The following is a 21,779-nucleotide window of genomic DNA, read 5'->3' as shown; positions in this document are numbered from 1 at the left end:
ATGTGTGCCGACACTTGCCTTCCCCCTCACCCTCTCCACCCAGCAGAACGGATGCCAATGTCCTCTGGTTTGTGGGTGTCTGCTTGCCGCCCACGGCTCTGCAAGCCCTCAGAGGGCGGGGGTCGTGTCTTGGCGTTTACGGGGCGGGGCGGGGCCTCGAGAAATGTTTGAGGAATTAAAGTGGATACTTCGGTCAGGAGTACTAGAGAATGAGTTTTATTAGAAGTCAGCTCTTTGGAGAAGCAGCAGGACAGAAAGACGAGACACAGATGGTAGGTGGCAGAGAAGCCATTTTCTTCCCAGGCGTCACAGTTTGTTAGGAGTGACAGTGTATTAAGCTTAGTGCTTGCGTATTCAACCGGACTAGCTGAGGCACGACACAGACCTCGGTCCTGGCCGGACAGAGGCCTTGGGTCCAGGACACTTCCGCCTGCTCATAACTAACACGGCACGTGAGACAGTGCTGCGAACCACCTCCGTCTTCAAAGAGGAAAATTTCCCAATATCTGAAGCACACCCCGGTCTTTCTCACTGCCTTTCCAAGTTAACATTTTGTAAAAAATGCAAACATATGGAAGTACATAGTAAGAAGCGGCACCTCCCCTTCACCCTTTTCCTTATTCCCACACTGAATAGAATATCAGACTCTAGACTTCAAAGGCCACGGATATTTTAAAACTTCATTTGAAAAATAAAGAACATTCTAACTTTTCCTTAATATGCTTCCTTTTTAAGGACAAACTCACAAGTGACAGTTCTGAATAGAGCAAAGGGTCAGGAACTGGGGAACTTCTTCTCCAGGGACACGCCTCGCGGTAGGTGGAGAACACAGGACACGCGGTATTAGCCGATGGTGAAGGGTGAGGCTCAGGAAGTCGTTTCTCCAGGGTTTCGGATGGGCGGTCCTTCGCCCCCAGGGTCAGGAGAGCCGCGAGGGGCTTCAGACGGGTCCAGGTAAAACCGCTTCGCTCGACACCGTCGTGGGCCACCTCCGTCCCCGCTTCGAAGCAGGGAGGTCAGATGGCCCCCTCGATGGCCTTCCTGATCCAGTTCAGGTACTTTTTGGTCAGAAGAATGTAGATGCCAGGCTTCCGAGAGTCGCCGCACTTCCCAAAGGAAGTGACACCCCTGAAAACGCCCTCACGTATCAGAGGACTCCCGGAGTCGCCCTGGAACGGAAAGTCACATTTTAAACGTAGTGCTTCCCCAAGGGACTTGCTCATCTTTTCATTCGTTCGCTTGTTCACACACACATTCCTTCTCTCTCCTCATTTAAAGGCCACTCTCATAGCTCTTTGATTATTTGCCCGCCCTCAGCACTGATTGACACAGATTTGTGGGTCTTTTCCAATCATTTTCCTTTGAAAAAGACCACCCTGGAGAAGAGGTGCAAACTCATTCTCAACAGCGGGGCAGAGACAGACTAGTGGAGGAAGCCGGTAGCAGCGAGAAATGATTGTCTCTTTCAGCCAACCCCTCTCTTTCTCTATTCTTGGTCAGTGGGCGTTAGGGGACAACACTGAATGTCAGGGCCACTGGAAGGCTTGGGATGGGACCTCAATTAGTCCTCGCTCTGATGGGGGACACCGGACCACGCAGTACTTGTGGTATCTCAAACAACGTTTAGGGGTAGTTTTCCGAGATTCATCGGCGCCCCTCATTTTCTCCCTGACCTTGCCAAGCACTTGGACATCAGGAGTCAAGTGTGGTCCAACCCTGGTCACACCCGTTCTTGGCACTTCGAGAGGCTGAACAGTGCAGAGCCGGGAGGCGGGTGACGTCAGTCCGAATGCAGGGTCGCCCCACTGACAGCCCCTTCACTCGGGGAGTTAAATAGCTCTCTATGCCTTCATTTGCTCACCCGTCAAACAGCATTGGCAACCACGGGGCCTATCTCGTGGGCTTATCTGGGGACTAAGGGGCACGCAGGACAGAACTAGGTGCAGCCCCGCCAGCTGTCACGATTGTTTCTGAGAAGTCTGGGCAGCACCCAAGGGGGGTGGTGAAACGGAGACCTGGAAATGACCACCAAGAAGGAGAGGATGCTCCCCCAGAGGAAGGCTTCACCCGGGACAAAGAGTGCACAGTGGGACGTGTTGGGCAGTGGCTCTTCCGGGCCTTGTGCATAGAAAGCAGTGACAGCTGTCCCCCTGTCCTCACGTCTCTGTTGGCCTCGGTCCCTAGAGCCAGAAAGGGTTGGTGTTTGTAACTTACTTACCTCACACGAGTCATTCTCGCCTGTTCTCCCACCAGCACCAATCACGCCTCGACCCACGACTGGCGAGAAGTCATAGTGTGCCGTGTCGTGGCATATTCTCCGTTCGATCACAGTGACATTGGCTTCTCTCAAGTGACTCGACCCTTCGCGGGAGTGTCCTCTGGTGCGTCCCCACCCTGCCACACGACACGCGGTGTGGAGTTCGACATCTTTCCCAGTCCTGGGCAGCTTGAGTATTTTTACAGCTTTGGTTTTAGTTGCTTTGCCTTCCAGCTAAAAGAGAGGTGGTTTCAGGCCAGGGCAATGGGAAGGGACGCCAGGACGTGGCTCTGAGGGGAATGTGTAAGTTGCCCGTGAGCATGTTTTCACACGAGGGACAGGGCGGCCACAGGTTGCAGCCAGCCTGACTGCCAATCACTGATGTTTTAAAAGCCCAGCGCACCTTAACAGGTGGTTTGGCTGAGCTCATCCCTGTGAACTCAGTGCAGCTGACCCGTCAGGGGTGGACCCTCCCGGGGCGGTTCCTGGCAGCTGCAGCTGGGGGGCGGGCCCGGCCATTCCACGCAGGTGGCCTCAGGTGTGTGAAGTGACCTGTCTGCTTGGAGCAGGTGCACACCAGCACCCTCCTCCGTCCTGCCTCTTCCCCACAGGCAAGGCATGGCGAGGGGGCAGTGTGAGTGCGCCGGATTAGGCCCCAGGGGGAGACAATTCTAGTTCTTTCTTCCCTCCTCCCTGCACAGTTTGAGCTGCAGAAGGACCTTCTGAGAACACAGGACAGAGTGGCCATGTGCACTGGCGCACCAAGTCGCGTTCACCCCCCGTTCCAGACACTGGACTGTGCCCCCTTCCGCGGTGACCCCCTCCAGCTGCTGTGCGCCCAGGCTCCCCGCCCCCTGCCCTGCTAACCTTTAGAAGGAGAAAGGGCCACAGGTGAAAGTCTGGCCATGGAACTTCAAGGCCCTGGGCAGTTTGCCCCTCCCCTGCCCTGCCTCCATGCTTTCTCATGGCCCCCATGCTTGAAATCTGGTTGGGGGCGCCAGGAGGAAGGAAACCCCCAAAGGGACATCGGGTCTCCATGAAGGGGTCTGAGCTGCAGTCGGGGACACAGGTTTGTAAGGAGCATCCCTGTTAAGCTCTCTGGTGGGCAGCAAGCAGCAGCGACGAGAGGGGTGTGGGTTCCATCAGGAAGGCGGGCCTCAGTGGAGCCCTGTGGCCCCTCCTCAGGGCTCCCCAGCACCTTGGCTGCCGCACCGTGTCCCCCGGAGGCGGGGCTTCCTGACTCGCTTCACAGACTCTCCTGCCCCTGCAGAAGCCAGACTTTCAAATCCTGAAGGAGGACTGACTCGCTGCCTGAAGCCTGGGTCCAGAATCTCTCTCCTGCTCTTGACCACCCGTCCTGTCCCTGATGCAAAGTTATTCGGGGAATAGGGACCAAGGCCCTTCCAGGTACCAGCACTCTCCCAGGAGGTGGACACAGAAGTGAAAAGGCAAAAACACCTCTTGGGTGGAGCTTACATTCCCTCCAGGGAGGCAGACCAAGGGATGAAGCGATCTCAGGTACCCTGGAGCAGAGTGATGGGGAGCAACCCCAGCAGGGGAGCGGGTCTCAGGGGCAGGGGAGGGAGTTCCTTTTGCTGCACAGGACCCTAGATGGGATTAGAGTATGGGGTAGGGGGTGTCAGGACATAAGTGTGGGGGTCAGGAAGTAAGTATGGGGGGGCGGTTCCCAGGAGTATGCAAATTCTAGAGCCCTGTCTTTGCTCCTGATTTTGGGGGTGTGGATCCCCTGAGCTTCCTCTTAACCCCTGGGGGGAGGTTCCTCGGCCCGCTCTGGCCTGGGGCGAACCCCTGTTCACCCTCTGCTGTCCAGTCCTGCCTTCTCCGTTCCACTTTCCACTCAGCAGCCAGGAAGTCTTTCTGAAAACAAGTCCGATCAAGTCACTGCCCTGCCTAGAACACCCGCCTCGCCTTCCCCACCGAGTTCCCGCTCCTTGGCATGGTTTGCAACGCTGGCCCCCAGGTCCTCTGTCCTGGGTCCCCTCTTTCTCAAGTCTCCCAGCTCCCTCCTCTGCCCTCGTCCTCCCAATGCACCTTCCAGAAAGCTCCAGACACCGGCTGCCCTTCCCATAGGAAGGCTGTGTGCCCTTTTCTCCCGCTGATCCCCGAGTGCTCTCTAGGGAGCTCCCCTGACACCCGTCCTAGCTGTCTCTGTCCCTGAGGAGGACAGTACCCTTAGGTCAGAGCTGTTGCTTCACTGCTTGCTCCCACCAGACTGTGTGCGCCTTTGGGGCAGGGGTGGCTTCCCACTTACCTTCGGAGGAAGGGGAAAGCAGGCTGGCACTAGCTCTATGCACGCGCAGCTGGGCCACAGTTTTTCCTGCATCAGACAAGGTGGCCCTCAGGAAGCGGGCAAAACCCAGGTCATTTGGTCGTCACGTGGGTGAGGGTTGGTGACCGCGAGCTCGTGGTGCACAGCACAAAAATGACTGAATGCCTATCACCCATCCCAGATTTAGCCTTCTCCATTCTTTTTTTTTTTTTTTAAACTGATTTAGAGAGCTAGAAACACCGCTTTGTTGCTCCACTTATCGATGCATTCATGGGTGGGTTCCTGTATGTGCCTTGACCAGGGCTCGAACCCACAACCTTGGTGCATCAGGACCGCACTCCAACCAACTGAGCCACCCAGCCAGGGCCTAGCCTTCTCCATTCTTTCCACCTCCCAGACGAGTGAGATTCATTGAGATGCCCAATTGTAGAGTCACTCAACCTCCTGACAACCCCCAGCTCAGAGAAAACTCCTGCTTCCTTGAAGCTGTCCTCAAATCGCCGGAGCGGAGCCCAGGCCCTACGACGATGAGCCCCCTCTGATCCTGACTCACCCAGGGTTCCCCATGGCTGCAGTCTCCCTTGCTGAGCAAATTCCAGTGACCCACACAGTGGCTGGATGCAGGCTTGCCACTTGAGGAGACACCTGCTGCACTGGTACCAGGTTTTGGCCGTGTGCGTCACCCCACACCCCGGCGTTAGCCTGCCTTGGCTCAAGGCCAAAGGCATACAGATCATTTTTAGGTTAGACGAACCAAATTTCAAAATTTTGCTATTTCAAGAGTTATTGGGAAAAAAGCGTATTTACCTGAAGGAGCTGAAGATCCCCTTCAAAGACACCGGATCAAAGCATGGGTAGGGAATTGCCTTCCTAATGGGAAATGTTTGGACATATTTCCCTTTATGGGCTATGGAGTGGGCCCCAAGGGTAACCTGAGGTCTGCCCTTCCTGCACAACACAAGGACAGGAAACCATTTACACGAGAGAATGAACGAACTTGAACTTAAGCGTGAACCGAATGTGTTCCCATTTGTCCTTTCCAATGGCTGCTTTATTGACATTCAAGTGCGGCAAGGCAGGGGAAATTCGTGGGGCTCTTTTCTTCTGGTGTCTTAATGACCTTCACCTACAACACCCAGGAAGCGGGCTGTCACAGATTGCTTCAGCTTTACCACATCTTCTTAAGGCGGAGGCTGCAGGAAGGGAGTCCCGGGCCTTTGGCCCAGGCAAGAGCGCCGGGCGCAGAGGCCTGGAGGGCTGGGGGCCGGCGTCCCGCTGGCTTCTGTCTGAGGCCCGCACACCTGGCGGAGGAGGCCGGACCCAAGGCCTCGGGAAGTAGCAGCAGGTTTGCTTTGTTGTGCTTCTGGGAAACAAGAACCTTGCTTTGTCTTCAGAGATGAGGTTGGGTCCACGAGTCAAACTTTTAACAGGGAGGAATGAATCTTGACTTTATAGGAAAATAAAGCGGAAGCTAAACGACCCCACGCAGGTGCCGGGGTGCACACCCACAGCCAGGAGTGGGCCAACCGGGCAGGGCTGGGCGGGCCTGCGGAGCGACCTGCAAACGGCCAGCCTGCGGAGGCCGGCGCCCGCCTGTCTTGACCTTGTGGCTGACTTTGCCCCAAGAGAGCCTCTTAACTAGCCTGGGCCGACGGCTATAGCTTTATTTTGAGTGTGCCTTGTGCTGAAGTTCCCACTTGGTAAATTCTCACTTTCTGCAGCAAGTCATGCGAATCTCTGCGCGCCTTGTTCGTGAGAAGCTAGTTTCAAAGCCCCTTCTTTTATTCATGCAGTTTATGCCGGAGTGAACAGGGAGCTGCAGGCACCGGTTGGCAACAACACACGTTCGTTAAGGAAACTGCGGCACATCCATGTGCTGAACAGTATCTGACCAGCCAATCACAATCAGGGAAAGCATTAGCTTGGACCACGGAAAAACGCTGCTTTTAAAAGTCAAACAGTCAAATATCAATAATTTCCCACGGTTCAATCTGCTCTGTCGCACATGGGGTGACATTAATTCCATGCTATTAAGTCAGTCACTGGTGACCAGTGGGGATGCCGTTTGCTCGGCTGTGTGAAGTGTGATCACGAAAAAGCCTGCAGTGATATGTAGCACAGTATTAACAGCGATTGTGTGGGGTGGATAAGGTGGTGAGCGCTCTTTGTCACCTTTCCTGTTTTTCAAAGTGTTAAAATTTGGTTATTTATGGTGACAATATATTTTAAAACGACTTGAGAAAGGGTCATGCATTTCAACCGCATGCTACAGGACCTGGCCTTCGCTTGTAGATACGTGATTATAGAGCAGAACGTTCAGGGTGCGTGCCCGATGCCTCCTCCATCCCCCCCACCCCCAGCTTGAGACATCAGAGCCATACTCCGCCCCCCCCCCCTTGCCTGGAGAACCAGAGGAGCCCAGAGTTACTTACAGGGGGCAGCGAGTGGCCGTCAGCACCCAGTTCCCTTTGATCAGAGCCCTGGCACAGAGTTCCGACCCTTTGATGAGAGCCATGTAGCCTCTGGAGTGAGGTGGTACTTCCTTTCCTCCTATGATGCTCGCACAGGGTTCTGGGAAAACTGAGAGAACCACCTAGAGCGAAGGCTCCCTTACCCAGCCGTGCTGCATTCTGAGCTCTGAGCCAGTCGGGTGGGAGCACTGGGTGTCGCCTGAGTGCCAAGCACCGCTGGGGCAGGGAGGGGAGGCCAAGCACTTCTGCCTGCGGCCTCGGGCTCCGGGGCAGCATCTCCTCTGTAACACGTCCCGGACTTGCACCAGTTGCTGCTGTTTTCTCATGATGAGCTCAGGACTCGGTCTTGGGGGAAGCTTTGGTAGAAGCACACATTCCTCTTAAGTTAGGCCTTTATTATTTTTTAAATGTTTAAACTGATTTTCTTTTTTTGAAATTGTTCGGGTGAAAACGATAACTACGTAGAAATGCTTCTTCTTTGCACACTGGTTCTCTAACTTCTGTGTCGTAACAGTCACTCCGGGTCCTTGCTTACAGTGCAGTGTCCCGGGCCCGCCCCACAGACCCTGGTTTGGACCCTGCCTGTAGATACGCTCCCAGGTGGCTGTGAGGCAGTTCTGGGGGGCCCTGGTGGGGAGCAATTCTTGGCCTGCAGCAATGCTCCCTGCTGTGCGGCGTTACCAGCAGAGGCATATCTGGCTGGTTGCTTGCTGAGCGGTGTGCACAGCCAGGGCGGGGGAATCAAAGGCGGAAGGCTGGATTGGGGTGCGGGGCAGGGGCTACTGCATCCTGGCAGGGCACCCAGACTAGGCTCTGGTCCCCACACTGAACTTCCCTGCTCCTTGGTTTGCATGGGGACTCTCCTCCACCCCCCGACTCGGAGGCCGGGGTGCTGAGAGCTGGCTTGGACTGTCAAAGTCGGAAAGTCCCTCATTAGTGAACCGTGCACCTGTGTAGCTAAAGGCACCTTTGATCTCGACACCTGGAAAGTGCCCTTGGGGGGCAGTGGGGCACATCCGGGGCTCTGACTGGGCCCAGAGGCTCATGGGACACGAGTCCCTTCTCCCTGTTGTTGAGGGTCCTGCCTCGAGTGCTGTGCGGTTGCCACGCCATCCTGCCTGTGCCCCTCTGCGCCCTGACCCATCACGTATGTGCGAGGCGGCGACTCCTGGGCATCGGGGCTTAGAGTGGCTGGAGGAGTCGGGACTTTCCCACGAGGGCCTGCGTGCTCTGCAGAGACACGAAACGCACTGCTTTGCTCCGGGAGCCCCCCCAGCCCAGCTCACTTCAGCTCATACACGCTGAGGCTGCAGGGTTTTAACGACTTCAGTGCATTTTTATCTTTTCCTCTTGGTATTAATTACACAGCAAGATGGGCTGAGTAAGAGGGGTGGGGCTATAAAACATGCGTTGTAACTAAACAATAAGTGGTGAGTAACACCCCCAGTAGGGAAAGACAAACAGCAAACTCATGAAGTGGCCTTTGGCTTGTGCTTCAAAGTCCAGGCTGGCATCATGGCCGGGCCTGAGCGATCGACACATTCTTTCCTGTGTTCCCTGTGAAGTCGCCGTGCAGTTATTTTCGAGTGAGGGCTGGCAGATCCATGCAAAGATGAATACAACACAGTTGTTACCCTCAAAGAACTTGGTGTAGAAAGAGAGATCGAGCAGAGCTGGGGACAAACACACCCACGATCGCAGGGCTGGACGAGAGCTGAGCGCCCTGAGGGAGTGGAATTGAGGAGCCGAAGGGATTCAGAGACCCGAGAACAAGCTCCTAGTGGGGCGGCTGGAGCGTGTCCGCGGAGCGGGCATTCTGTTTGTTTATTTCTGAAGGAGATGGAAAGAAACCCGAGATTCGGTAGGTGGGGTGCCCTGACGGAGGTGGCCCACCGAGGAGTGTTAAAATGAACTTTGAGGGTGTCACGTTTAAATGCCTTTGGAGTCAGACCTGACACTTTGGAGCCAGTCCTTAAAAAAAGAACTGTTAGCAAAGTGATTTTTTAAAAAGGCCCCAACGTGACTTGCTATTATTCTTTTGATTGTTCAAGGTTAAGTGTTTTTCCAGCTTCTCTAATTTTCCATAATAAAAACGCAGATTCTCTGGGTAACAGTGTCTGGAATTTAAGCAATACTTACTTGTCTTCCCTAAGAATTCACAGCACCTGAAACACAGTATCCACCTCCTTCCAGTCTCAGGGAGGTGGGAAGCATCAGACAACGGCATCTCTTTTCTAAAGGCTCACAGCCACCCCGGAGCTCAAGACTTACCCAGCGTCACCCGTGGGAGCAGAGTGGGAGGAATCCATTGCCCTGACCCAGTTCCCAGTCTGTTCACGTCCTACAGCGGACAGCGTTGCCTCTGTCTCAGGGTGGACCCCGCCTTATTGGCCCTAACAATCTCACCATATTCCACGGTGTGATTATCATTTGGAACGATAGTTTAGTAAGTTACATTAAAATCAAAGACAACAACTGCAGTAACAATAATCACGAAAGCACCTAGGACTTGCCAGCCACTGGCTCGTTCCAGACGTCGGCTCTGCTGCCTGCCGCAGTGCAGGGGCGGGGTGTTCTGATTCCCACGCACAGACAGAAACGTGGCATTTACGTGGGGCGTTGGACTCGCCTGAGTCCACACAGCTAGTAACGAACAAAGCCGCCTTCTCACCCGGTTCCACATTGTCTGAGAACCTTATTCTTTCCAGTGTGAATCGCTGTTTTTCTAAAGTAGTGTCACTTTACTTCTTTTGTTTCTGAAATATCAGTTTCTCAAACACACCAGTATAGACACACATGTGCATGTAAATACTTGCATGTAGTTTGGGAGGGTCCCAGACGTCCTGATGCCTATCCTTGGCCTTGAGGAGCTCAGGACCCTGCTTTGAGGACCCCAGCCCGGGAGGCACTGTTGGGCTGTATGATATCATGGCGTGTGGTGAAGGGTACAGGCTCTGGGTTCAAACCCCAGCCCTGCTACTTTCTAGCTGGCGGCTTTGCCTGTGTGCTTGGCCCCCATGTGGAAAACAGGCTGCAGAAGATTAAGTGAGCAGTGGCACATAAAACACTTGGTGGACTGCTGTGCGCATTGGGAGTTTCATTGTGTGTTGACATCTGCAGGGGTCCCCTGGGTGATCCTGCACTGATGTCATCGCTGCCTCACAGACCCCGGCCGGTGGAAACACGCTCACAGATATGTTCTGCAGCCGAGAACGAAAAGCCTTATCCGAGGGCTGCGACTGTTCCGTGTGTGCCTATGGCCGGGAGGTCCCGTGAACAGCTCATCGACATGGCCCCGGTTTAATGGCTTTGTCAGTTTTTTCACCGGAAGGTTTTGCCCTATCGATCCACCCTGCATTTGAGAGCCCCCAGATGCAGTTAACGCTTCCATGTTTTCTGCTGCAGACACAGAGGGTGGATTTTCATCTTAGTGAGTCAACCTGACTATTTCAGCAGAGACAAAAGGTAACATTAAAAACTGTTGGAAATAAGCAAATACGTTCTCCCATATTGTCTGTTCCCTTTTCATTTTGATGATGTTTCTTTAGCTGTGCAGAAGATTTTTAATTTGATGTAGTCCTGTTTGTTTTTTTTCCCCTTTATTCCCCTTGCCCTAGGAGATGTATTGGCAAAAATATTGCTACTTGGGATATCTGAAATTTTACCGCCTATGTTTTCCTCACAGGGCTGTCCGACCTTTTGGTGTCGCTGGGCCATACTGGAAGGAGAAGAGTTGTCTTGGGCCACACACTAAATACACAAACACTAACAAAAACCGATGAGCAAAAAAAAGGTTTTAAGTAGATTTACGATTTTGTGTTGGGCCGCATTCACAGCTGTCCTGGGCCTCATGAGGCCGGTGGGCCCCGGGTTGCATACCCCTGCAGGACTTTTATGGTGTCAGGCTTATATTTAAATCTTTTATCCACTTTGAATTCATTCTGGTATGCGATGTAAGTCGGTGGTCCAGTTCCATTTTTTGCCTGTGGCTGTGCAGTTTTCCCAACACTGTTTGTTGAAGAGGCTATTTTTACCCCATTGCATGCTCGTGCCCCGCTGTCAAATACTAATTGACCGTAGAGACTTGGGTTTATTTTGGGGCTCCCTTTCTGTTCCGTTGATCTCTGTGTCTGCTCTGATGCCCTTACCAGGCTGTTTGGATTGCAGTGGCCTTGCGGTACAGTTGGATATCAGGTGTTGTGATCCTCCAACTTTGTTCTGCTTTCTCAAGATTGCTGAGGCTACGTGGGGTCTTTTTGGTTCCATATACGTTTTTGAAATATTTGTTCTAGATCTGTGAAGTATGTCATTGGTATTTTAATAGGAAGTGCATTGAATCTCTAGATTGCTTTGGGTAGTGTGGACATTTTAATGATGCTAGCTCTTCCAGTCTATGAACACGGTGTATGCTTCCTTAATTTCTTTCTTCAGTGTTCTACAGTTTTCCAAGTACAGGTCTTTTACCTCCTGGTTAAGTTTATTCCTGTCTCCAAAATATATAGAGAACTCGTCCAACTCAACAGCAAGAAGACAAACAATCCAATTAAAAAATGGGCAAAGGCCCTCAATAGACACTACTCCAAAGAGGACATATAGAGGGCCCAGAGACATATGAAAGGATGCTCAGCGTCACTAGCCATCAGAGAGATGCAAATTAAAACCACAATGAGGAACCACTTCACACTGGTCAGAATGGCCACCATAAACAAATCAACAAACAACAAGTACTGGGAATATGGAGAAAAGGGAACCCTAGTGCACTGTTGGTGGGAATGCAGACTGGTGCAGCCACTGTAGAGAACAGTATGGAATTTCTTCAAAAAACTAAAAATAGAACTGCCTTTTGACCCAGTGATTCCATTGCTGGGATTAAACCCTAAGAATCCTGAAACACCAATTCAAAAGAACCTATGCACCCCAATGTTCATAGCAGCACGATTTACAATAGCCAAGTGCTGGAAACAGCCTAAATGCCCATCAGTAAATAAGTGGATCAAAAATCTGTGGTACATTTACACAGTGGAATTCTATGCAGCAGAAAGAAAGAAGGAGCTCCTACCTTTTGTAACAGCATAGATGGAACTGGAGAATATTATGCCAGCTAAAATGAGCCAGTTGGTGAAAGACAAACACCACATGATCTCATCTATAAGAGGAATCTAGTGAACACAATTAATGAACAAAATAGAACCCCAGGCAGGGAAACGGGGAGCAGACTGACAGTGACCAGAGGGGAGGGGAGAGGGGGGTAATGGTGGAAAGAAGGGGAAGGGCCTAGACACAGAGCCTGTGTGAGGGACCCAGAATGGGCAACAGGGTGGGGACTGACTGTGGGAGCGGGGGTGGGTGGGCTGGGCAGAGGAGGGCAAAGGGGGAAAACTGGGACAACTGTAATAGAACAACAATAAAATATTTAGAAAAAGAGAACAAAAAAAACCTATGGGAAATTAAGTTGCGATTTCTTTTTCCTTCATGTGCAACGTTAAGTGAACATGGCACCCCATTTTCCCATGAGCAGAGCTGAGAGGCGCGGGGAGACACGGCTCACCTCCAGGAGTGAGAAGAAGGCAGCCAGCAGCCAGGAGCGGGAACGCGAGGGGGGCTTGCGTGGCGCCTGTCACCCACGTGGGGGGACCACGCAGTTCCAGTGCTGACAGTGATGTATAGCAAAGTGCAAAGGATGTCGGTGGTTTCTTCTCTGCCGGGCCGCTGAAGGGGCTGGTGTTTTATTACTGGAAAACAATTTCAGCAACGCTGTGGTCGCTGGTTTCTCAGGTGAGGTCATTTCCTTTGGCTTAGACCACTTCTACCTCCAAGGGTAAAGGTGAAGCCATGGAGACTATGACAAATTAAGAACATTTAGTAGGACGTTGCTCTCCTTTGGACAGCTGTTCACTTTTAAGTACAAGTTTATGTGAAAAAGCTGAGAATTCATGTCTACAATGGAAGTGGTTCTGAAGTATCGTCTTTGAGCTTGTTCTGGAGGAAAGGGGAGATGTTTGATGCCTTCACTGCTGAGACTTCTAGGCAAGCACCCAGCACAAGTTATCAGTAACAAGAACTCCGGTGCGGACGTTCAGGCCCCGCGACTGCCTGTCAAACTGCTGGAAGCTGGAAAGGTGAGCGGCGTACCCTCTGTCGTTGGGAATTCTCACGTGCCGATGGTACAGACTCTGCCAGCTTTCTGGATGACCAGACGTGTAGATGGTTATGGCATGCTATGTGACATTTGACCCAAGAAGGTCAAAGGTTGGGTCTATGATTTTTAAAAGATGACGGAGATGCATAAAAACTTAGCTGTAACGAGTTCCCTTGCATTCTTGTTCATCATGAGAAAAAGTTGAAAATAATCTAAATTCCCCCAAATAAAGAATCAGGTAGGCAGAGTTAGGTAATTTCCTATTGCTGCTGTAACAAACTATCACAGACTCAGCGACTTCAAACAAGGCCAACGCACTACTTCACAAGCCTGGAGGCGGGGGTCTGGCGTGGGCCTCACCGGGCTCCAGTCCGCAGGTCTGCTGGACTGTGCTCGCTGGGGAGGCTCCGGGGGTGGGGGGGAGCCACTTCCTCACCCCCCAGCTTCGAGAGGGGCCTGCACTCCCTGGCTGGGCACCCCCCCTTGCAGAGACACAGTAGTCTTGCCCTGCTTCCCTCTTTTCCCTCCTGCTTCCCGGGGAGACTGGCTGGTTGAAATGGCAGCACCTGAGCCTGTGCCTTGGGCTCTGCTTTTCTGAGACAATTGCTCAATAAAGAAACAGGTGACACAGTATCCTCACTGTTTAAGCAAGTGACACGCACACAAGTATAGGTGTGAACACAAAGGCAAAACTAGCACACATTTTCATACCAACTGTGAACAAGTGTTATCTCTAGGTCATGATTCCAGGTGACTGCCCAGTTTCTTCCTTTTATTTAATTATAGGTGTGGCTTCTTTATAAAGAACGTAAGTTATGGGACAAAAGTCTAATGAAGCCGAGGGACCTGGAGCTACAGGGCTGGAATGGGGTGGGTGAAGGGGGTCAGAGGAATTTACTCAGCGATAATGAGTTTGCCAGGACAGATGGGCCCAGGAAGAGGGGTGGGCTGAGGGGGACAGGCAGGGGCTGCTCGTTTCTCCCACAGCCTGTCCCTGCCTCCTGCGGGGAAGGCCGTGTGGAAACAGGTTTTCCCTGAAGGAGGGTGGGTGGCAGAGACCCCCTTCAGGTAAACTCCTGACCTTGTAACTCCTCTGACTTTTTGACCTTTAAATTTTGTCTCAAGAAGAGACGTTTATGAGGTTCCCACCAAGTCTTTCTGGTTGTAATCTGGTCTCATAGATGTGGTCTGGGGCCAGAGGTTTCTCTGCGGTGGGCTTTCCAGGTAGTGAAGCAGCCTGCACAGTCTCGGCCCCTGCCCCCCAGCCTGCAGCTCCGGGTCTCCTGTTGCCCAGGAGACCAGTCCCAGCTGCCCCGGTGCTGCCTGCGCGGAGACCACAGGACGCCCCTCATTTCACCTCTTCTTTCTTAACCAAATCCGTGAGACATGCTGTACACGCCCTTCAGCTCGCCATTTAAAGAAAGGGGCAGTTCCCTGGTTTTTGCTGTATTACTTGTATTGATTTTTAAAAATTGTGCTAAAATGTGTCACATAAAAGTTGCCCCTTTAACCATTTTATGTGTCCAATTCGGTGGCATTAATTACAGTCACGCTGTTGTGCGCCCACCACCACCACCTGTTTTCAGGAGTCTTAGTCACCTGAAACAGAAACTCAGTAGTCACCAAGCAGTAGCTAACCCCTGCTCCGCTCTCCTCCGGCCCTGGCAACCCCGCGCATCCACTTCCTGTCTCTATAAGTCTGACCCCACTCCCGGCCCTGCTGCCTGGCAGCCGCTGGGCACCCGGGCACACAGTGCCCAGCTGATGGGCTGTGGACAGACGTGCCGTGAAGTGGTGACTCTGACTCTGATGTACTTGGTCTGGGGATCCCGGGCATGTCGCCCCTCGTTTCCCAGGTGATTAGAAAACCGTGGTCGGCGCAGAGGCGCCGCTGTGAACTGGTGCCCGACACAGGGTCGGCCCTCGGCAAGTCGCCGTGGAATCACCCCCAGTTGCTGTCCGGGTCAGGCGCAGCCGCAGGGCAAAGCTCAGGTCTGCAGCGCAGGAAACGGATGGGGTGGGGGGTTCTCCTCCGAGGGTCTGACCCTGGCTGGGCTGGGGCTGCTTGGGGCCTATTTCCCAGGAACATAGGGGTTCAGCCTTTATAACCTGCCCCCCCCCCGCCCCTTCAGCACCCAGAGGCCCAGGACAGCATGCCCCTTAGCCAGAGCACAGGCAGAACCCTCCTCTCGTGTCTGAGTCTGGAGTCGGCCTTGCCTTTGCCACAGCACATGTGCGGCTGGTTTATTTATTTTGTGGAAGCACACACTTTACACAGTGATAGAAGACACTGATTTACCTACGAACTGGCACACTGATAATTAACCAGGGCCGGGGGCAGGGAGACAGGTATATAGGGACTCGTGTCTTATTCTCTGTGCTTTCGGACTTTAAATAACATAGAGCCGTCGATGGCTTCTCTGTGTTGTCTGTACTAACTGTGCCTCTGACAGAGGAGGGGCCTGGTAATTTCTTTTTGCCATTGGCAGAGAGAGGTGTGGTTGAACATGGCCAGTACGTCAATACCCCACACCAACACTGCAAAAGAATTTGGCTGACTGCAATGAACTGTGATGGAAAAACTCTTTAGAGTCTGTTTTAGAGCCTTTTAAATGTTCGTTCTGCTTTTGTTTGGACTTGGCTACTTCGCTGAGGGTCTGTGGGACAGCCGACCTGGTTTTGGGTTGGCTGGCTCTGCAGACCCGGGCAGGTGCGTGTGAGCCGCGGCAGGGCTCGCTGAGGGCACAGAGTCGCCGCTTTGCGGCCACGTGGCCACCACTTGAAAGCCCAGCCACCGGGCAGGCGTGCCGGCTCCCTGGCTGTCGAGGCAGATGCACCGCGTCTCACAAGAGCGGATGTTCAGAGGCTGGAAACCACAGCTGAGGCTGTCGCGAATAGAGCTAGTTGTTCGGGGCCCTGGGGGGCACCAGGCAACTTGGGGGAGTGCACTGTCCATCAGGCCACTTTATTAGATTCGACACCTCTCGAGAAGGTATCTGAGTGGAGAAGGAGATCTCGTTCTCTTTCTAACTGACACCTGGAAGGGATGCAGCGGGGTGTCCGGGTGCCCTGGGCCGTGGGCCGTGGGCGAGGGGTGAAACCAAGTGTGTCTGTGTACGTGTGTGCTGTAAGCTGCCTGATTGGGAAGCAAAGGCTCGATTAAGATGTCTTTAGTTAAAACATGTCAGTTAGGCTGAGAAAATAACGAATGAGGTAGCTCTGCTAAGATGTTACATAGAAACGCCTTTGAGCGCCCCCCCCCCCCCCCCCCCCCGCCCTGTGAGGAGCGGCGATGCGAGGGCAGCTGCTGCGTAGCTGAGCTGCAGCAAAGGACTTCTCTTTTTGAATGATCGCCAGGGTGCACGCAGAACCCGCCGCTGTGAGTATTTCTTGCACTTTCTCAACTGACCACTTTATCCCTGGGGAGACGGAGGACGAGGGTGGTGAGGTGACCTAACGCAGCAGGTGATTTGTCCCTTTGGGATGCAGACCCAGGCTGACTCAGGGCCCATGCTCGTAGCTAGCTGTGCAGTGAGCCTGGGCCACGGTCAGTCTGTGCGACGGTGAGCCTGCAATGGTGAGTCTGTGCAGCAGTTACTCTCTGCAATAGCAAGCCTGTGCAAGAGTGAGTCTGTGCAAGAGTGCATCTGTGCGACAGTGAGTCCGGGCAAGAGTGTGCAACAGTCGCTCTGTCAGCAGTGGGTCTGCATGGCGAGTTCCTGCAGGGCTGCTGCGCGTGCACCAGGGAGTTGGAAAAGATCTTCCTAAGCCGAGGCAGCTGGTCCTCCCGAGCGGTCAGCCTGTTCAACGGGTGGAGAGCGGCAGGAACCCAGGCTTCTAGCCCTGATGTCTGCATGCCCTGCGGACCGCCCCAGCCCAGTCCCTGTATTTCATGTGGCCGCTATAGTTTCTGCCTCTTAGGTGGGAGGAGGGTTAGGCATGAGGACCTGAGCTTCCTCAGAGGCTGGGGGTGCCTCAGAAGTTAATTTGCAGAATGTAGTCATGGGCAACTGTGTTCTGATCTACATTTTCTTTGCGGTTTTGTCCAGACCAAGTGTGGGAATCTCTGAGGAAGTGTGGAGGGGACCCTGGGGCCCAGGGCTGGGGGAAACTGGCCCCCTGCCCTCCCCCTGCCCTCCCCCTGCTCCCCACCATCAGGGGACTGGCTGGGCTGCTGCTGCCGGAGGGTGGGGGTGGCCTGCGCATGGCCCGACTGTCCTGTCTTTGCCTTGGGGAGGCAGCCCCATGTTCTGCATGTAGGGGGCTCCCTGGACAGCAACTTGATTCCTGGGCCTGGGGACCGCTGAGTGACCAGAGTGCTGGCTGAGCCTGGGGCCACGTTGTCACTGGGGCTTCTGGGACAATGGGGACACCTACTGTTTGTTTTGAGGATGACAGCTAACTTCAGTCCTTGGAATTCATGTTCCCCTCCTGTGTGTGTGTGTGTGATGGGATAGGGGGCGGGTTGTGGGAGGGCTATTCAGAGAGTTCTAGAATGTCGGAGCTGGTTGGGTTCTGAGAGATCCTACTCTAGAGCTGTGCTGTTGATATGGTAGCTGTGAGCTCCACAGAGAATTCACATTTAGGTTAGATTAGTTAAAGCGTCAAATCCAGCTCCTCAGTCACAGCCGCCACCCTCAGACGCTCACTAGGCGCGAGTGGTGCGTGCCTGCCGTGTGCGACCACAGGTGGGGAGCTCTGGCATCTCTCAGAAGGTTCTGTCAGGCAGCGCAGTTCTAGACCCACCCCTTTGTCTGGAAAATGAGGACAAAGCTCCAGAAGGGACTCGCCCAGCCAATCTGGCCTAGAGTGGGGACCAGGCATGTGCGGCATTGTGCTGGGTGCTGGCGGATGGCGGTGCAGCGTGGGCCCCTTGCCTCGCTGGGGACCACAGTCCTTTTCCTTTCGTGCCGAGAGTCTCGTCTGAGACATTTCAGGAATCTCACCCAATCGAAAGTGTGCCCTTCTAATGGGCAATGTTTTTAGTTTTCTTCGGATAGATCATTCTTTGAACTTCCCCGCTCCCATATGTTACTATGACGAACGTCAGGAAGGAAGACGGTCGGAGGGTCCCTGGCCAAGTCACTTCTGCTCACGCGAGAACACGCTTGCTGTGCCTTGTTTCCTCTCCACGTCTAAGTGAGGACGTACGTGGGACGTGAGACGTGTGTGGGCAAGGACTTACTTTTAACTTTCTTGGTGCTGTTGGCAGTCTAACTGTTTCACTGCAGCTTCATTGAAACTTTTAAATCAGACGAAATTTACAGCCAGGCGCTGAGGAAGGAGGTCCTGAGCAGGGACAACAGGCAGCTTCTGAGGAAGTGACTTCTGGCGGGAAAACATGATTTTCTGTACACGGTGGTTAGATGGAGTTGGCGGCCACCATCCCGTCAGCCGACCTGAAGATGATCTCGCAGAAACTAAACCCACCCCAGGGGAGGTCATCACCCATTTAAGGAGAAGCTGACCTTGGTGTGGTGGTTTATTCGGTTGTTACAAGACAGGTGGTAGTTTGAGGGCCCTTAATGTCTTATGGAGGCTCAGCAGCGAGGCCTATAATTAATTAAAAATCCTTTCCTGGGGATATGCTCATTGATTTTACAGAGAGAGAGCGGGGGGAGGGGGGAGGGAGAGAGAGAGATGTGAGAGGGACATTGATGTGAGAGGGACACATCGATTGGTTGCCTCCCATATGTGCCCTGACTGGGGATCGAACCCACATCCTAGGTATGAGCCTAGGTATGAGCACCTTCTGGTGTACAGGATGATGCTTTAACCGACGGAGCCACCCGGCCAGGGCAGGCTGGATAATTTATAAACTCCCTGCCAGCCTCCCAATAGTATAAACACTCCTAAGCAGCTCAGAACCCTGGACAGGCGTAGCCAGCGGGGGGTAAGTTCTCTCCCCCAGGACCTGCTAACTCCTGTGTTCTGAAAGGCATCTCCCATTCAGTGGGGCCTGGGGTCACCTGGAAGGCCGAGGCAGCCCCCCAGTGTCCAGTGGGACCCCCCTCCTCTGCAGGCCGACCAGCCCACGGAGACATACAGGGAGCCACATATCCCAGCCTCGGGCTCAGGCTGGCAGCTCAAGGACATTTTCTGTCTGCATTGGAGCTGTGGCCAGGGATGGCAAGGCCGCGGCTGGTGGCCAGGTTCAGGCTGGGCCAAGCGACAGAGCCGCAGAACTCCGGGGATCCACTTGCCAAGCACTGGTTTTTCTGGACAGTGCGCTTTTCACTTCTGTGTTTTCTCCAGAATCACAGGCTGCCAGAGCAGTCAGCACGCGCCGCCTAGCGGGAGCTCCTCAGTTTGGAAGGACATGTGCGAGCACATCCGGGGTCGCGTGGCATAGCTCTGTTTTGGTTAGTTGGCTCTGTGTCCCCCGACCTGGAGCTGCTGGGTGCAGCTCCTCATGCGCCCTCCCCACGCAGTGGCATTGCGGCATCCAGCGGAGTCTGCACAGTTTCCTCCTGCACCGCTCAAGAGTGGGGCTCAGTCCGCCTGGACCCCCACATTCCCCACAATTCCTCCCGTGCCTTCGTAAGCACAGTGTAGATTTTGAGGTCAGTCCAAGTTGGTGCAAGTACCAGCTCTGTTATTTACTGGCTGTTACTACTGCTGTCACCCCTGAGCTCCAGTTCACTTACCTGTAACCCAGTGTGAACCCAATCACCTGTAGGTCTCACTCATTCCTGTGGGTGTGTGTAATCCGGCTGCTGCACCTGTGCCCTGGCACCTCCTGGGTACAGTCACCCCTCTGCTCAGCCACAGGCCGCTGTGCCTGGAGTTCTGGGTGCCCCTCCTCGCTGTCTGCCCCAACTTCTTCTATCGTTTCTTCTTCTTATATCTCTCTGGCTTAAGTGTGGACGTAGCCTTTCCCCTCAGTCCCCCTAGAACCGCTCACACAGATGCGGATTTTAGTAAGATTTTGTGGATGACTGAGGGTTAGAAAAGCAAGTTCTGACGTGAAGAGCGAATACCAACCGGCTGCCAGGGGGCTGCGCCCAGGCCACAGGCCCGGTGCCTTCTGCCCTGGTCTCTGCTCCCATCCCAGCTGCTGCCCTGGGGTGGGCGGCTGCGCTCTCCCCACACCCAGGAGCTCCATCCAGCGATTTCCACTCCTCAGAGTCAGGTTCTCAGCAACCTCGGCAGGGAGGGGGAGTTCTCTGCTGTTCCACGCACGGCCTTTCACTTACTTTAAAATTCATCACTAAAATAGTAACATCAGTAAGAGCAACTGCCCGCATCTCTGCAGAGTTCCCTACAAGTCAGGGTCTGTCCTAAGCATTTTGCCTGTGTTGGCTCATTTAGTCTTTGGGACCCTCCGGCAAGGCAGGTTCCGTCATCCTCCTGGTTGAACAGACGGTGGAACCGAGGCACAGAGAGGGCTACTGACTGACTGCAGGTCAGACACCAGCCGCGGCCCGTGGCCGGACCCCAAGGCCGGACCCCAAGGCCAGCTCCAGAGGCTGGACAGCGTGCGAGTGCTCATCACATCACTCCGCAGCTGGGTGGGGGGTCCACTCTCGCGGGGAAGTTTGCACTTGAGGGACTCTGGCTGGGGTCCTTCCTCCCAGGTGTGGCAGTGAGTGCTTCAAGGGCCCTTGTCTAGGTGGTCCCAGGTGCTGGGCGGGCAGCTGGGGGGATGGCAGGAATGCATTTTCAGTGACGAAATGAGTCACACGGAGATGTGTGGGGGCAGCTCAGCCCCCGAGTGAGTGGGATCTGAGGACCAGGTGCCTGATGCCTTCAGGGCAGAACTGTTTGCCCCACCTGGTCCCATTAACAGCAGGAGTTTATCCTGATGTGGCGTCAAAAATGACTGAAGTTACCTAAGAAGGAAACTTCACGCGATGCGCTTGTTCGAGAGAGCTGGGACTTCCCGAGGCCTCCTGAGCACAGTGCGCAAGTATTTTTGTTCCTGTTCGGTGAGAATGATTTGCACGGTGGCAGAGTCAGGTGTTGGGTGTGCGCTCCGTGTGGCACAGGCTGGCGGGGGGGTGCAGGGAGGGAGACCTGTGGCTGCCACCTCTGCACGGGGGTGGGGGGGGAGGGAGGGGGGATGCTGGTCTTCACCTGTTAGGACCCAGGCGCCTGCCGAGGACAGAGTGGCTGAGGTCCGTCTGCAGTCCAGGCCTCCTCGTCCTACCTCTCACTGCTCTCCCAGGCCTTGTCCCTTCCCAGGGTGGCGGGTGGGCGGTGAAGAGGCCCTCTCCTCTCAGGGCAATCCTCCCTCCCCCCCATAGGGGGCGGTCTTCCCTCAAGGCCCCCAGAGAACACTTGTGTTTGCAGATAGCATTCCTTCATCAGCTCATCTCCCCAAGGCTGGGTGATTTCTTCTGGAACAAACCACAAGCACAGCCGCCCCGCCGCATTCCCTCCAGACCGCCAGGCCCCTTCCGGGAACGAGGGGTCACGTCTTGACTCCTGGTTTCCTCGCGTGAGCCACCCGCATGAGAGCCTTTGCCCTCTCCCAAACAAAGAACGTATTTCAGGCACTCGGCTCCGTCTGAGAGAAAATGTTTCTATGGAGCCCAGGCCGTCAGCTGGCTGCACACAGACTATATCCTGACCACTGTTACGTTTAGTTGGGTCTTCACAATATGGAGCGACACATTGTTT

At 54.1% G+C, this 21,779-nt stretch overlaps 1 protein-coding gene across 1 annotated transcript; it reads right to left on the bottom strand.

Annotated features, from left to right (window-relative positions):
• Positions 1-1,016: 1,016 nt before the first annotated feature.
• LOC112315273 (granzyme A) lies at positions 1,017-7,344 on the bottom strand. Its single transcript, XM_053918352.1, is given in 6 exon segments — positions 1,017-1,169; positions 2,219-2,491; positions 5,355-5,386; positions 5,389-5,495; positions 6,980-7,118; positions 7,233-7,344. Coding segments are annotated over 6 exon segments (816 nt in total).
• Between the last annotated feature and the right edge of the window lie 14,435 nt (positions 7,345-21,779).

Source organism: Desmodus rotundus, chromosome 1, assembly GCF_022682495.2.
Source record: "Desmodus rotundus isolate HL8 chromosome 1, HLdesRot8A.1, whole genome shotgun sequence".
NCBI lineage: Eukaryota > Metazoa > Chordata > Mammalia > Chiroptera > Phyllostomidae > Desmodus > Desmodus rotundus.
Note: the sequence above shows the minus strand (reverse complement) of the source record. Positions and strands in the feature narration are given on the sequence as shown.